At 46.0% G+C, this 15,556-nt stretch overlaps 1 protein-coding gene across 1 annotated transcript in view; it reads left to right on the forward strand.

The window, feature by feature from the left end:
- The first annotated feature begins 1,813 nt into the window (after positions 1-1,813).
- Positions 1,814-15,556, forward strand: part of MYLK (myosin light chain kinase) — a 28,745-nt gene continuing 15,002 nt past the window's right edge. Inside the window, exons 1-6 of the mRNA XM_010131531.1 lie at positions 1,814-2,116; positions 3,586-3,588; positions 5,522-5,557; positions 5,656-5,749; positions 6,685-6,888; positions 11,409-11,626. Coding sequence (XP_010129833.1) covers positions 6,806-6,888; positions 11,409-11,626 — 301 coding nt within the window. The 5' untranslated portion in view covers positions 1,814-2,116; positions 3,586-3,588; positions 5,522-5,557; positions 5,656-5,749; positions 6,685-6,805. The remainder of the gene's footprint in view (positions 2,117-3,585; positions 3,589-5,521; positions 5,558-5,655; positions 5,750-6,684; positions 6,889-11,408; positions 11,627-15,556) is intronic.

A 15,556-nucleotide genomic window follows, 5' to 3' on the forward strand; every position in this document is an offset into this window, starting at 1 on the left:
ATGCAGCGGCAAACCCGTGGTGTCCATCTCCCTTCCTCCCCCCAGTCCCTTCCCAGAAGATATTTATATATCTTCTAATATGTTTAGGTATGTTTCTAGCTTCTAATGTCTTCTAATGCGATGGAGTTTCCACCACAACCGAAAGGAACTGAACTGAAAGGAATTACAAAAGGTTTTTCTGGGAAATCGTTGATCGGTGGAATTTGCACTCTTTCAGATACTGAACTGATACTTAGCTGTGTTAATGGGTTTAGAGACTACCCCACTTTCCCTCCCCGTGAGTAAAACCACATCAGTCAGAGGAGAGGTCCTTCTGCCCAAGGACTAAAGGCATGGCTGTGGCAAACTCTGGCTCTTTGTCTTCTCAGTGATTTTCCAAGGAATGATAGCTGGGGCGTGGAGGGGTAACTGACACAGTCCACCGCAGGAGGGGTTTGGTCAAAGTCCAGGGCAGTTGTCCCCAGCATGTGCGTATTTTTGTTGCTGAAAACGGGGCTGTGTTTTTTGGCCGAGTTGCCTGCTCTGCCTCTCTCAAGGAGAAAGTAATAATGTCCATTGGTAGTTTTAACCAGCAGAGTTGGACAGGATTTTATCCATCCCTGTCTGGTGTAGCTACTGTTTATAGCATCTCACACTGTGTGTGTTTTTATCTTGACGTTCTGTCATTTTATCCCATCCTTTGATTTCTCATTCAACCTTTGGCCACTAGTTATCCAGGTCGAGATCATCGTTATTTTGTACGTTTTGCTAGATTACTTCTGTGAGTGTTGTTCCCAAGGAAGATATTCCAAGGAATATATTCAAAAGGGGGTTCCCTTTTGAAGTGCTTAACTTCCGTTAATTATTTTCTTAATAAGTAGCTTTTTTAAAAAGTCAGCATTTTTCCATCTTAGGAAAACATTCATTTCAGTAACTATATAATCATTAAACTGCATTTTGAAAAAGTCCTACAACTGCAAGGTTTTTGTCTTGTGTTGGATGTTTCGTGGTTGGCCGCTCATCTGCGCACCAGGTTCTGGTCATTCATTCTGGCTTTATTTATGCAAATAAGTACTGCAAGACCAAGCCTCTAAGTGAGGCAAAACAGCCAGAAGTCTCTACATTCTTCGTCCTCAGCAATTTTCAAAATGCTCATGAGATTACAAAAATCTCAATATTTAAATTATGTAGTCCAAGCTGAATTTCTTTTTACCAAGGAGTGTTCGAGGCTTCCAAAACCTCCACACAGGCAAAAGTTGTTCACTAAATTGTTTGCAGACAAAGCTGTCACCCCTCAAGCTCTGTGCTGCCGTGCCAGCAAACTGGTTTTAGGATCTCTGCTACCCAGGTGTGGTTGGCGCATTCTGACCCCGTGAAAGGTTAGTAGTGGCTCTGAAGCACTGCAGCAGATGAAGGGAGCTGCAGAAGGAGCGTCACAGCCATGATGACCGTTACAGAGGTGAACCTCTAAGGAGCTTCCCCAAGGCGTGGTTTGCACTGCTGAGGGAGCTCTGATTTCAGGACTTGCAGGCACAGCTACGATTGGTTTTAGTCACTGTAGTTTCTGTAATGATAGCTGTGAAGGGCACTTGGCGAGATGCCCAGCGAACTGAACAGCCCACGCTGAGGCCCGTGTGGGACTGGCACCGAGGCTAGCGGATTTAGGTGTGTCTATGGGTGCTGCAGTTCTCCTCCTCCCTGCAGTACAAAGCTCTGAAGCAGAGCAATGGCGTGGAAAGAGAACGGCAGTTAGCTAGGAGCAGCACTACCCTGGTGGAAGCCCTCCCTTCATCCTCACCATTTCACCTACCGTGCTGTGTGCCTGTTTTTGCAGATAAACCAGACCCACCCGCTGGAACACCTTGCGCGTCAGACATACGGAGTTCCTCCCTCACCCTCTCGTGGTACGGCTCCTCTTACGACGGCGGAAGCGCAGTGCAGTCCTACACTGTGGAGATCTGGAACTCGGTGGATAACAAATGGACAGACCTCACTACCTGCCGCAGCACCTCTTTCAATGTGCAGGACCTGCAGGCTGACCGGGAGTACAAATTCCGTGTGCGCGCTGCCAACGTGTATGGCATCAGCGAGCCCAGCCAGGAGTCAGAGCTGGTCAAAGTTGGAGAGAAACAAGAAGGTGAGTTTTTAAGAGAAAAAAACCCCAATCTAAATTCAATTAAACTATACCTTAGCAACTCTCCAGAGAGGTCAGGCAGCTGTACGCACCCCTTCACATGTGCCTCTCTGCGGCGAATGCTCGTGCTGTTGTAAGTGAGCTGAAGGCCCTTTGCAGCCTTCACGTGGGTGTCTGGGCATCTAAGTTTTGCATGAATCCCGCGTGAGAACTTGGCTTCAGGGACCCCCAAATGCTGCGCTGTGGCAGGAACCAAAAATTTGACTTGCAGTTTGCTGTGTGAGTGCTGGCTGACAGACTTCTGGAGTTCACTCCGTGCCCAGTTGGAAAGTGAGGTTTGATGACCTACCTGAACCATACTGATGGATTCATTACAGTTTTTACGAGACACACATGGAAAAACAAGCCATAAACACTATCCCCAATGTGCTTTTGGAGAAAGAAAACGTGCTTGCTGCCAGCCAAGATCTGAATGGGCACCAGGAACTGAATTAGCCTCCCTGTGATTTAAATCTCAGCATGGCAGAGCGCATCAGTCCTGCTGCCCCTCGGACACGAGTCCTGTGCATTCAGAGCTGCCCTACTGTGTTGGTTTTGCAGTGTTATGGGCGCTAAAAATATTTTTAGGGTGTACTATTGCAGATGTAGCTACTTGCAAACATATTTTTCAGTATCTTTTGCTTTGTATCTATTTTTGCTTAGCATCTTCTCAAATGACTAATGGGAAGAGCCAGAACATTTTAGAAATTATTCAGAAACTGATAGCAAAATTTTAAACACTCTCAAAAATCAGCCTTACTTTTCAAAAACAGGTATGAATTCATATTTTTGTGCACACCCACCTCTACCTGCTGAGCGAGGATCACTTTGGTAGTTGTATCACGTGAAAAGCCTAGACCAGGAATAATGCAGTTTGACATTCTTCCTGTCTTTGAGGAGCGGACTGTGTGTTGTATCTCTCCCTCCTCGCTTAAGTACGAGAGGCTTTGCAGTTCTGAGTGTCTCACATGATCCTTGCGATGCTATCTGTAACTGCCACAGCAAGACAACGTGATCGCAAAGCAGGGCACCATCACGCTACCGCGTCAGCCTCCCAACAGACATCTCCCAACAAAAGCAAACTGTACTTGTCTTCAAGTGCTAAACCGAATGCATTATGGGGAATTACTTCAAAAATCTAAATCAAGATCTAAATCTCTTCAAAGGTGGGGCTGGGGGGAAGTAACATTAAGAATAGCAACAAAACCGAAAGGAAGCCAGGCAGTTTTAGCTCGTGATAATAAAATTCTCTGTGTTTGAATGCCCACTTTCTTTAGTTGCAGGACGAACACCTTCTAGGGTTGGCGACCTGACTCTTCCCTACATTTGTTTTTCCTAGAGCAAGCACTACTTGTACTGGACCAAAGCAAACAAGCTGTTTTTCTTCTTAAGGCTGAGAGTTTTCTGACGTAGATTTAATACGAAAAGGCTAGAAGGTGTCTGAATGATAGCGACAAACACAAAAACCAACAGAAAGAAAAGTGCTGTGAGTGAAAAGAAAATGTATTCTGTTTGCACGAGGGTGGGTTGCCTCGGTGCTCTAATGCCATGGCTTCCAGATTTCATTCTCGGTGCTGCAGCTAGCACGGAGAAAGGGCAAGTCCTGTAAAGCGCAGTTTTTCGGGTGTGTGAGGGTAGCTGGTGCCGTAATCACAGGCAGTGGGAAATGCACCTCTCGGGGCCTGGAGCCGCTGTCTGTGTACTAACACTACCTGTGTACAGCTAAACGCTTAGTGGAGTAACCAGGGGTTTTCCGCTGCTGCCAGGGGGACTGGTTACAGATGTTTGTACCGAGGTGGCTAGTGCCCGCGAGTGATCTCAGTATTAGTGAAGAAAGGCATGGCTAACTTTTCACCGTGTGTTTAAAGGGAACAGCCACTAAGCCCAGGCTGGAAGTCACAGCAGATTAAAGTAGGCATTGCCATGTTTGAGGAAGACTTGGTACCATTGACTCACTTCTGAGAAAGGTTTTAGCACAGCTACTCAGGGCTTAGCAAGCTCAGATGTGTCCCACCACTTTAATTTAGGCTTTCACGGGTGGACGAGAACATTTCTAGTTCATGGCTTCACTGTAGTGCCACTGCAGAACCAGGAACTGACTTCTTTGCCTAATCAGTATTTGGCAGACATGAACTTCTGGCAGCACAGCTGGGATCAGCTCCCTTATGCAGCCCTTAAAAGGGGAGGAAAATGTGATGTGTGCTCTGCAAGCGTGGTTTCTAGCCGAGGAGGATCTGAGGACAGCTACCCCTGAGCGAGGAGGGCTCTCTCCCCTCCCTGCTCTTCTGGTAAACCACTGCAAACCAGCTCGTCTGTTCTGGGGCGTATGAGGATTGCAAACCCAGAAAAAAGAGAGAAGGGCTTTAGTAACAGGTTGTACCGACTTGATTGCCTTTGCCGCCAGAATGCAGGTGCAGCGTCATGTGCTGGATGTGAAAAGGTGATGCTCAGACATCAGAGCGGCCACCTGCTCACCCTGCACCCTTTTTTCCACTTGTTTTCTCCTCATCCGCTGCATCTCACTGTGCACTCCACAGCACCTAACAGCATCCAGAGTACCGTGTGCACGTTTTGTAATGTAAACCTGTTGGCATGGTGGGGATAAACCCCTCGGTTCGGCTTGCGCTCCACAATGGAAAAGAGCCACTGCAGCAGCTAATGGGTGAATTGTACAGGTCACTGCGCAACTGCCCTCGCAGTTTGTCAAATCACCTGTGGTCACAGCCACAGGTCTTAGGAGCAAGCCCAAGCAGCGTCAGTAACGTGTAACAGCATTCCCGCTGCAGCCCCTTCCCCCTCATACCCGCAGGCAGTATGAGGAACAACACACAAACCAGTGCTACTGACAGTTCATGCATCCTAGCTGCCTCGAGTCTGAAAAATTTGTCTGGATGCTTTGCAGGAAATCTTTCCATGTACAAACTTGCTGTACTTTCGGGTTTGCCATCCAGAAAAACCAGAGAAGAAACAGAAAAGGATTTGTCCTTCAACCAGAAGATGTTGTTGATGTTAGTGTTTTAAATGTATGTTCTTTTCCACTAAGGCGTTCCTGAAGCTGTTTATTGGATGGCTGTGAACCGATGCAGTATGCTGATGTTTCTAGTAGGCAGGTGTCACAGACAAGTAGTGCAAAATACGTGAACTTGATTTATTACGAACTGGTGAGCAGATGGTGATTGTGCAGTCAGCAGTCGCGTAGAAGTGGTGAAGAGATGTGAATTAGGCAGTTAATGCAGACACCCCTGACTGGTTTTACTGGGTAGCCGCAGGGTCTCCCACTCGCCCATGTGACTGTGAGTATTTTGACTGTCCTGTGTAAGTACCATACCCATATAGTAAGTGATTAATGTCTCTTTGTTTCCATCCCAGAACTTAAGGAGGATGAAGCGGAGCTGTCTGATGACGGTAAGGAGTTCATATTTTAATCAGGACAAACATAAACCTGTGGTTTTAATTCATGTTTTCTGGAGGTTTTAATCACGGTCCTTAATACTTCTTTGTAGAAGGGAAAGAAACAGAGGTCGACTACCGGACGGTTACTATCAACACTGAACAAAAGGTTTCAGATGTCTATAACATTGAAGAGAGGCTGGGATCGTAAGTACTGTGCTGTGCTCTCCAAGACACGGGGTTTTCAGGGCTACCAGTCGATAATGAAGATCACGTGCGTTCATTCTTTAATGGTTTCTTGCCCTTTCAGCATTCCAGCTGGGCTCCTCTGTGGCTGTAAACGTGGCTTTTAACCTATATCAGACTCCACTCCATAAAGATCCTTTATCCTGTTAACTGATAATTTTAAATAGGTACTACGTGCATTTCTGGCAGGGAAAGTGGAGCCCCCAGATGAATAAAGCTAGAGGATTCACTACTTGTTCAGTGTTCTCAAAGCTAGCTGAAAAAAATGGTACTTGCTGTGTCCTTGCATTTCCATGATGCCCATTAGTGGTAACGAGATTACCCTGCCCACGGGCTAGACGGGCTGCTGACAGCGGTCATAATCCCAGGAGCATTAGTAGTATGGCTCAGCAAGGGCCGGTGATTAGCCTGGCGGCCTCTCTCCATGCCCAGACGCGTGGTTATGGGAATGGCGTGCCAAGATAATCTTTGGGTGGTTTCTGCTGCCGGTGGTGCTGGAGGCCAGGGCATCCTCTGCGCTGCCATCAGCAGCTCTTGGGAAGTGTACCCGTACCTGAGATGTTTCCTGTCTGCTGCCCCTTTGGAGGTGCAGGACCTGGAGAAAACTGCATGCAGAAAAACTTGAGTCACAAGCACTAAAGCCTGGTAGGAGTCCATTTGCCTGCACCCTCTTGTACAAAACCTGCGGAGTGGAATAGAGGAATATCTAAATGTGGTGTTCAGGGAAAAGCTCCTGCAGATGACTCTGCACAAAATCAGAGCAGAACAGGACCTGATGCGAAGGCATTGTTATTTCAGAATGGAGTGGTTGTGCTGGAATATGTAGTAAAATGTTGCTATTCACGGTGGCTTATACATTGCAAAAACGTTTTATGGAAATAGTTATATGTTTTCAGGGGGAAATTCGGACAAGTCTTTAGGCTTGTTGAAAAGAAGACTGGAAAAGTTTGGGCAGGAAAATTTTTCAAGGCATATTCTGCTAAGGAAAAAGAAAACATAAGAGATGAGATCAGCATCATGAACTGCCTACATCATCCAAAACTTGTCCAGTGTGTAGATGCCTTTGAGGAAAAAGCCAACATCGTTATGGTCTTGGAAATGTAAGTACAAAGCAGTTTGCACTAACAGCACTGATAATGGTGAAAATAATTGTGCATTAAAAAGTAGCAGCTTACGCAGACACGGGACTGCCAAAAGCCTCAGGATCTGCAGGGCCCAGATGGTTTTCCCATCTTGCAGCCTTTTCCAGTTACTTATCGAGCCTGGTTAAACCGTGTATGTGAATCTGTTGTAGCTCTTAGAAATCAATGAGAATGTCTTACCGTCTTCTTGTCTAGTTTGGTCTTTAATCAAGTATATGTGGTGATTTTCTGCACCTCGCGCTCTTATCAGCAGCTAGGGAGGGGAGAGGAAAAAAGGAAGCTGCTATTTGGGTTTGCATTTCAAACCAAAACCATGTTTGAGGAGGAGAAAAACTATTTTTTCCTTCAGGCAGTTCTGACCATGTGTTGAAGGAGCTTGTGTCAGATTTCACTTAAACACGGTCCAGTTGTCTCCTGGGGAGAAGCGAACATTGGTGCACGACAGCTAGCAGGAGAGAAAGATATACCTGAGAAGGCAAACATCTCAGCTATGTTCCACCCAAACAGTTGAACCTCTATGAAAAATTTACCCAAACAAATTTATATGACCCAAGAGGTATTTGGAACCCTTCATTTTTCATCAAGTCCTATATCCAGTTTTTTCAGAGCCCTTCGAGGATGAGGCTGATGTCTTTTTCCTGCCACTACATGGATACTGTGGTTGCAAAGCCTGTGTTCATAAGGCACCGCTGGCTAAAAAACCTCCACAGGTGAATGTGGATTGGCATTTGCAGACAGATGGGTTACACGGACTGTTCCCCTCCCACACCTAGTTAACCGTGTGTTCTTCTGCCCCTGCTCTCACTACACAGGTTCTCCATGATGGTCCAGTTCAGGTATAGCAGTTATAGGAGGGAGTTTCTCCTTCACTTTGAAGTCCTTGCACTCTTCCTCCAAAGCTATAAAATCAGGGAAAGCTGAATTTGAAGGCAGCCTCTGTGGCTGTCTTGTTCTTGCTGGGTAAGATGGCAGTACTTGCCTCCTGGAAACTGTTCGCCTTGAGCCACTTATGCCACAGCACCGTGGGAGGTAGCAGAACCCCCCTACAAAAGCAGTGCTGTGACTCAGTTATCGTAGTGTTTAAAGATAGCAGATACTTACTTCCAGAAAAAAGGAGGTTCAGGAGTTCATTCACCAGAACTCACCATAAGAAAAGAATCTGCACAGCATGGGATGGGAAGTGATGGTTAGACCTCAGTAACGACCAGCACGACCAGCATTTCCACCTTCCACACCACTCCTGCTGAGTGTGACTCCCATACCTGTGGCTGTAGCAGCCGGAATGAAAATGAAATCCTGAACTGTGCTGACGTTTTTCCCTTAAAAGTTACACCGGTCCCTGTTCTGCCACCCCTACTTCACGTGCTGCCTGCTGCAAGGAGGAGAAGCAGGTCTGGTGCTGGCTGGAAGCGCTGAGTAGGATAGCAGTTGTTAGAAGAACAGAGGCGCTGTGGCTGGCGTGCTGGCCAGGCACTGGCCTCGATGATGTGCAAGCCACTGTTGCACTAGAGCATTTCAGAGCCTGCATCGCCGTTACACAACCTGGGATCTCTGGTGCAAGAAGGTGCTTTTATTTTTAGATTCAGCTGTTGAGCAAGCTGGTGATGGCAGGGGAAGGGAGCCCTGCCTAGCTTGGCACGGGGAGCTGGCAGGCCAAATGGAAAACAAAGAAACATATAAAGAACGTTGCATAGTGATTGGCTTTACACTGCCAGCGAAAACCGAGAGAAGTGCCATCCAGTTTGAAGTAGCTGTGTTAACCAGTCTAACTAGGATGTGATTTCAGTCTGGGGAGGCCGCCTTTTCTGGCTTGTGAAATTTCCTCAGCAGGAGGGGGGTTCCTAAGGCTGCAGGCAGGCAGTAACGGTGTGTCCCTGCTCTGGAGCAGCTCTGGACCTGTGGAACTCCTTCATGTCTGAGGACCTGGTAGCCTCTATATACTGTCCCATTACTCAGCTGACACAGTCTCGGGGTGGCAACTGTGCCTGCGCTGTTAGAGAGCCCCAGGGGTCAGTTCTGGTGTAGCTGTTAAGCTGAGGTATTTCTCTGCATGTCAAAGTAGTTGTGGAAAGTATCTTAAAAACCCCTAGTATCTAAGCTGTTCTCCTCATGCCCATCATCGTGTAAACACATGGACTTCACATACATCAAGGTCATCTGCCATCAGTCTCCTTTTAAACAGGTTTTAGCAGCGACTGGAGTTTAGCGTCTCCCCCTCCGCTCCAATTGGAGCTATTGATGAGGAGCACCTTTAGATGTTTCTTCCTGCTATTCGTGCTAGATTTTTCATTTTAATTGTGTTACCGTATCTTTCTTTAAACTTTTTGAACATCACCCTTTCTCCTTTTAATATTTGTCATGCAGCTATTTACAGAGTGTGATTTCTTCTTTATACCAAATTCAGAATTTTTTATCATTCATTTAGAATCAAACGCTCTGATGACTCAAATCACTGGATGTGCTTTTCACTGGAAACCCTGCCCTCTGCCAGGGGGAGGGGGCACATCTCGGGCATCTCCTCTTCAGTTATAGCGATACAGTGGTTCCACAGTGAGCATCTCAGTGGAAAAAGAGCACCTGAAAGATAGTGATGTGTTGTGAATGGCATTCAGCACTGGGGCTCAGCGCCAGCAGTTTTCACACACTTCAGATAGCCGGGTTATTAGAAAAAGAGTATTGTACTACAAATTACAACAATGGAAGTAAAACTTCCTTCCTTTGGTGTCATTTCAGTGGGCACAAGTCACTAAGGTTTTCTCATTTTCTGAAGGTATTGAGGGGCGTTTTATTATAATGCCGTTGAGTATTTGCCTGGGCAGCTCCAAGGTAGATTCTTCTCACTGTTCCTCCGTGGCCAAAACCCTGTAATAACGTATTTGTTAAAGGTGTAGTCTGTGACTCTAGAGAGAGGAATATTTTCCTCTGTAACCTCATCTAGAGAAGTCTGAAAAGAGGAGAATCCAGAAAAGAATAAAAGATTTAGATTCTGAACTAGCTGTGACTGTAAAGAAAGCCAAGTTCTCCTTCTGGGTACGTGATACCAGAGTGTTGAGCGGTCCCGGGATAAAACAGTGAGCAAGAGATGTTAACAGCAGTTAATTTCCAAATATGCTAAAAAAGTGGTGCTTGAGACAGTGGTCCTGTTTCTGAAAAATTTTCACTTTGGGATCTGAAAAGCATGGCTCTTTTATAGTACAACTAAGTCATCTCAAGTAGTCAGAAAACAACGGGTCCTTCTTGGAATGAGGATGGTTACCGTTTGGGGTGCCCCAGATACAAACGCTCTGTGTGCAGATGTTGTCATGAACAGCCAGGTACTGGTTAGTGTCGTGCTGAAGTACCAAACCGCTGGATCCGCATCGTATCAGAGCTAGTTCGTTCGACAGCCCTAGGCAACACAGAACAGATTTTGAAAAGCAAAGCTGCTCTTCACTATTTGCCCCTTTCTCTAGGGGTCGTTCACCCACTGCACACAAGAAAAGTATTTCCCATCTTTGGACATAAGCAGATAAGCAAGCTGAATTAAAAAAAAAATCCTAACAACAACAACAAAAAAGAAACAAAAAACCCCCAAAAAACCCCAACAGAGCCAAAACACAACTTAAATCTTGCTTTATTAAATCTGGGTTACAAATGTCCCACTTCAGTTCCACAAACAGTTCCGTGCAGGAGAGTCTCCCTGGAAATTATTTCACAATTATTAAACCAATTATTTGACATCTTAAACAAGCATAAAAATGGAATTGACCTACAAGGAGCGTGGTGACGGCTCAGCTAAAAATACCAGCACTGAGGGTGTTGTGGGTTCTATTCTCCTCCTGCCATAACTAAGGAGGAAATTCCCTCTGCGCTCCCTCGGGTCAGTAATGTACCCTTTGAGCCTTGCATTCCAATCAACCATATCACGCGGATTCTTTCTTCTTCAGCCTTTCTTTGTTACTCTCCCTCTCTCCTTCCGAAATTTTTGCTCACCTCCTGGAGGTTTTGTCCTCTTTTCTCTTGGGACCCACCCTGTAGATTTTCATTTCTTTATTTCTGGATTAGTTCACCTGCCCCTGTGTACAGATGGAGCACAGGAGGGAAGGAAGCCCTGAGAAACACAAGTTCCGGGTCTGGAGAGGTATTTCAAACACGTGCATGGGATGACAGTCACACGGCACACACGCTGTACTGCCAGCTGCAGGGGACCCAATCCTAAGGGCAGGATGTAAATGCAGCTGCATCCCTGCTGCCTGGGGTAACAGCAGGGTTTCACAGGGCTTCCCTGGGAAAGAGGTTCACAATGGGAAAAATCCATGGATTTACACCTCGCGCAGGAGTGACGTGTGTGTCTCTGGGAGGTGCTGTTAGGGAACACCGGTGGTGTCCTGAAGGGACCGTGCCCTACTGAGCGGTCTGTATTTCTGTGCCCACAATGGTTTGATGACTCCCCAAATGAACGTGCTACACAAATCCTCTTTTTCTTCTGTCTTCCTTAGGGTTTCTGGAGGAGAACTCTTTGAACGAATCATTGATGAAGACTTTGAACTGACAGAGAGAGAGTGCATTAAATACATGAAGCAGATCTCAGAAGGCGTTCAGTACATCCATAAACAGGGGATTGTCCACTTGGATTTGAAGCCAGAAAATATTATGTGTGTCAACAAGACCGGCACGAGTATCAAACTCATTGACTTTGGACTTGCAAGAAGATTAGGTAACAACTTTTCTGGCCATTTCCATACGACATGGGGAGAAGGGCAGGACAAGCAGTAGTTCATAGTTACTGTCGTACTCTGCCATGTACGCAGAGTAAATAATAGACGTGTTTCCTCTGAACAGCTCTGGGTTTAGGGACAGACAGAAGAGGGCAAAGGAAGACATCAAAGCTGAGAGTAGGGCCCCTCCTCTTCAAGAGGAGTTTGTACACAACCCACCACTCCGGCTCTAAGGCTAGGGCCCCCCTGCAGGTAACAGCTAAAACAGACAGCAGCAGCAATGTGAACAGATAGTAACGTCTGCCGCAGGAACCATAAAACACCAACTCTCTAGCTGTAAAAAACAGAACAAATCCTCGTGAACACTCTGCCTCCTTGAACCCTGTGTTGCAGCAGGAGTTCCAGTGATGTTCTAGAAGCCTTTCAGATACGGATAATCACATTCAGTTCACATTTCACCATTAGTTTAATAACGTCTTATCCTAAAGAGCAGCATATTGTCATACCTGTTAAAGACATGAGGGAGGAGTCCTGTAAAGTGCTCTTCTTTTGGTCATGCTCAAAATGATTAATGAATAAAATAGTACTACTGAAAAATAATGCTCTAGGGTTGGGGCGGGCGGGGGGAGCTCCTCCTCTTCCTCAGGTTTTTTGAGTTGCTGCCTATCACTCATTTTGGACTATGCCTTCCAACATGCTCCGCAATTTGAAAGCCACAGATCTTGCAGGATTCTGGTCTTCATATTGCTCAGTTTTAATTCATCTCTAAAAAGCAGCCCTCCAGCTGTGGTTGTTAAACAATACCAACATCACACACTGATCTTTTTTAATCTATCAAGAGAAAAAAAAAATCATTCCAGGAATTGAAAGGAGCTAAAATACTTGGTGAACCCGGTAACTGGGAGAGCTGAGATTTGTGGGTCTTCTGCCACTGAATCGATTGGGACAACTCATATGAGTTGCTACTCTCTATGTAAAGTGGCCCACAGCTAGATTCTGAGTTGTAATCTTTTGCCTTCCCTCTTTAAATAAAATTATATTTAATACTTATTAAAAAGTAGAACAAGAATTGTTGTAGGAGTTTTGGAATTACAGCTTGGAATTACTACCTTCTGTGTTTTGTTATCTGCCTACACACTGCTCATCCTACTTCTTCTGACACATAAGTAACAGACTACTGTGTACCCAAGCATATCATTTTACTAAAACAGACCAAAAATGGTACATTAAATAGGGGGAAAGAATCCTGCTCTTCAGATTTCTAGATGTTCATCTCCAAAAGGGTCTTGTATGAATCTCAGTCGCACACTGAACTCAGAGATAAGGAGTTCATCTCATTCATTAAAAAAAGAGATTGCAGCCATGGATGTTCCTTCCCCAGTGTGGAGCCCATGGTTTTCTGGGAGCACGAGCTGGATTTTGTTCTTGTTGAGGAAACAGATGAATCGTGCAAAGACCTCATCCCGTGACGTTCCAGTATCCATTTGCCGCTGAACTGAGTGGATTTCATCCACAAGAAACACCGTGTCACCACAGAATGGTCTTTTTTACGGACATCTCTGCAACTACCTTTTACACTGCAAAGCCACGTTTAGCAGAAGGAAGACCCTGCTTTCAGTAGCCTGTTCACATCCATCAGCTTTTCCATTTTTCTGTAAATCATGTGGCATCACCGTCTGTTGCACGGCTGATCCTGGCTGGTGAGATGCTACAGCTGTGCTGTATGTCGTCAGTCTCTAACCTCTGCACAGCCTTTCTTGATGGAGAAGGATGAGAGCTGCGGCCACAGAGGCTGCATTTGATTTTACAGCACTGTGCGTTCGTTTGGCTTAATACATTGGTGATTCCTGCAGTTGCCTCAGAGGTGTTTGTCATTTCTGCCACCAGCCTGCTGTTCTGGGTAACTCGGGGTGAGAGGCGTTTCTCTAGGAAAAAAAAGCACCCTCTCATTCCATGCCTATAAAGCAAAACCGCTGTGTGAATCATGTCCAAAACATTTTAGTTAGGATGATTTCCAAACGCAGAAACCAATTTTTACTCTTTCATTTACTTTCAAAAATTGCTGAAAGCACTTTTCACTAGGTGCCCTCTTCTTGCCCCTTGTCTTATGTGGTGCGCCGAGGGCTCATTCCTCGAGCTGTGTCCCTTCAAGCCTTGTGATCTTGAAATTGGCTGTCGAAGTCACCTTGGCTTTGAGAGCTGTGGGGTAGGATCCCTCGCCTACGGACCTGACCCTGGCTGAGCAGCAGCTGCTCAGAGGGACTGCTGAAGGGAGCCGTGACTGATTCGGCACTTCGGCTTCTGAGATTTACTGTTAGCTTTTTGTAACTAGTGCAGACTAATGCCTCCGACCGCTCTGTGCTTCGATCAGTTGTAAAGAGGTCAGGATCAGCTCCTTCTGCAGTCGTCTCCTGCAGCTAATTAGTTCTCCTACGCTGTCAGGAAATACCAAAGCTGCAGTGAGATATTTTCCTGACCTTTTTTGGTGTGCTGAGGAACACATGTAGCATATTGTTTAAGATAAACTTCTTGAGGGGAAAAGAGAATGATTTTTGAGTACTCTAAAGATACTTTTTTTTTAAATCGGTTGATTATACACAGTGTCGGCAGCAGTTTCCAGCTAGCTTGTCAGCTTTCTGTCTGAGCTAAGGGATGTCCAAACACAGATCCTGCTTGTGTACGAAGCTTGTAAACATCTGGGCAAGGTTTTGACATATTATTCCATAGAAAAGGTCTTATTCTTCTCTTTTCCTTGTTCTTCTATACACAGAAAGTGCTGTATCAGTTGTTTCACTCCGTATGCTTGCACTCAGATGCCATGTTTTCAAAGAACCATTCCTCTGACCTGTGGGCACCACATTTCATACACCAGCCCTTACATACACAGTGGCTCGTGGTAGTGTACACAGCGCACAGAAAAGCCTCCAAACTTGGATGTGGAAATCTGAGCCTGAGATCTGGATGATCATGAGCTTTTAGAAAACAGGTTCTTTGCGACAAATTGCAGTGATTTTTGATGAGGACCACTGGACAAAAATGCAGGTGTTGACCTTCAAAAGGCAAGTGGGTAGATGGGATCTTAGCTTCCCACATGTACTTGGAAAAGGAATGGCGATCCCCCCTCCTCACTGCCACTGGGGAGAAGACGTGGACCTTGTTTGAGGCTGAGTCAGTTTAGGTTAGGTGTTAGGAAAAGGATCCTGCTTCTGGGGTAAGAAAACTCTGGTTACGTGATTGTAGGGAATGTTATCAAAGAGCTTTTAAATGTGCTTTTTAAAGGCTGCTCAGACATCTGGCAGGAAGGTCTTGATTATTGCTGACCTTGCATGGGAGGCTGTAGGCGATCTCCTGGGGCTCCCCCAAGTATCCTCCTGTCTGTTCTGTCTCTAGACAGCACAAAGGGGTCTCTGAAAGCAGGGCTAGCCTGGGAACATGAGGTTTCCACAGTTAATTTACTATCACATTACCTGAAGAGAGCAAAAAGGGTTTCACAGCATCTTGAATGGGAAACTGGCACAACAGTGACTGAATTGCTGTGGCAGTGCTAAAAAGCTGCCCCAGGCATGGTGTCCTACCTGCAGGCAAGATGTTAGCCCCCCAGGTCCTTCAGTTTTGGTTTGGGACGTTGGAGGTTTGCACACCTCAAAAGAGCGCTGGCTTAGGCGTTTGGTCACAGATAATGAAAGGGCTTAACAGGTTCCAGTGGAGGTAGCTGCAGGTCTGGAGTCAGTACTGGGAGTGCCATGTACATGGCAAACCTCTGTAGAGAAAGTTCTGGTAAATACAGACATTCTGTAGTGATTCCGTGTCGTGGACCGCTTGCTTCTGTTGTAGTCTTCTCACAATTGTGATCTGCTGCTGCGTGGGGTTTGTCACCTTTTCTCTTGATTACAGAGCTGCAGTTCTCTGTACTCGTGGTAACTTCAGCA

The sequence above is a fragment of the Buceros rhinoceros genome, unplaced genomic scaffold (assembly GCF_000710305.1).
Source record: "Buceros rhinoceros silvestris isolate BGI_N320 unplaced genomic scaffold, ASM71030v1 scaffold13902, whole genome shotgun sequence".
In the NCBI taxonomy this organism is placed as follows: Eukaryota; Metazoa; Chordata; class Aves; order Bucerotiformes; family Bucerotidae; genus Buceros; species Buceros rhinoceros.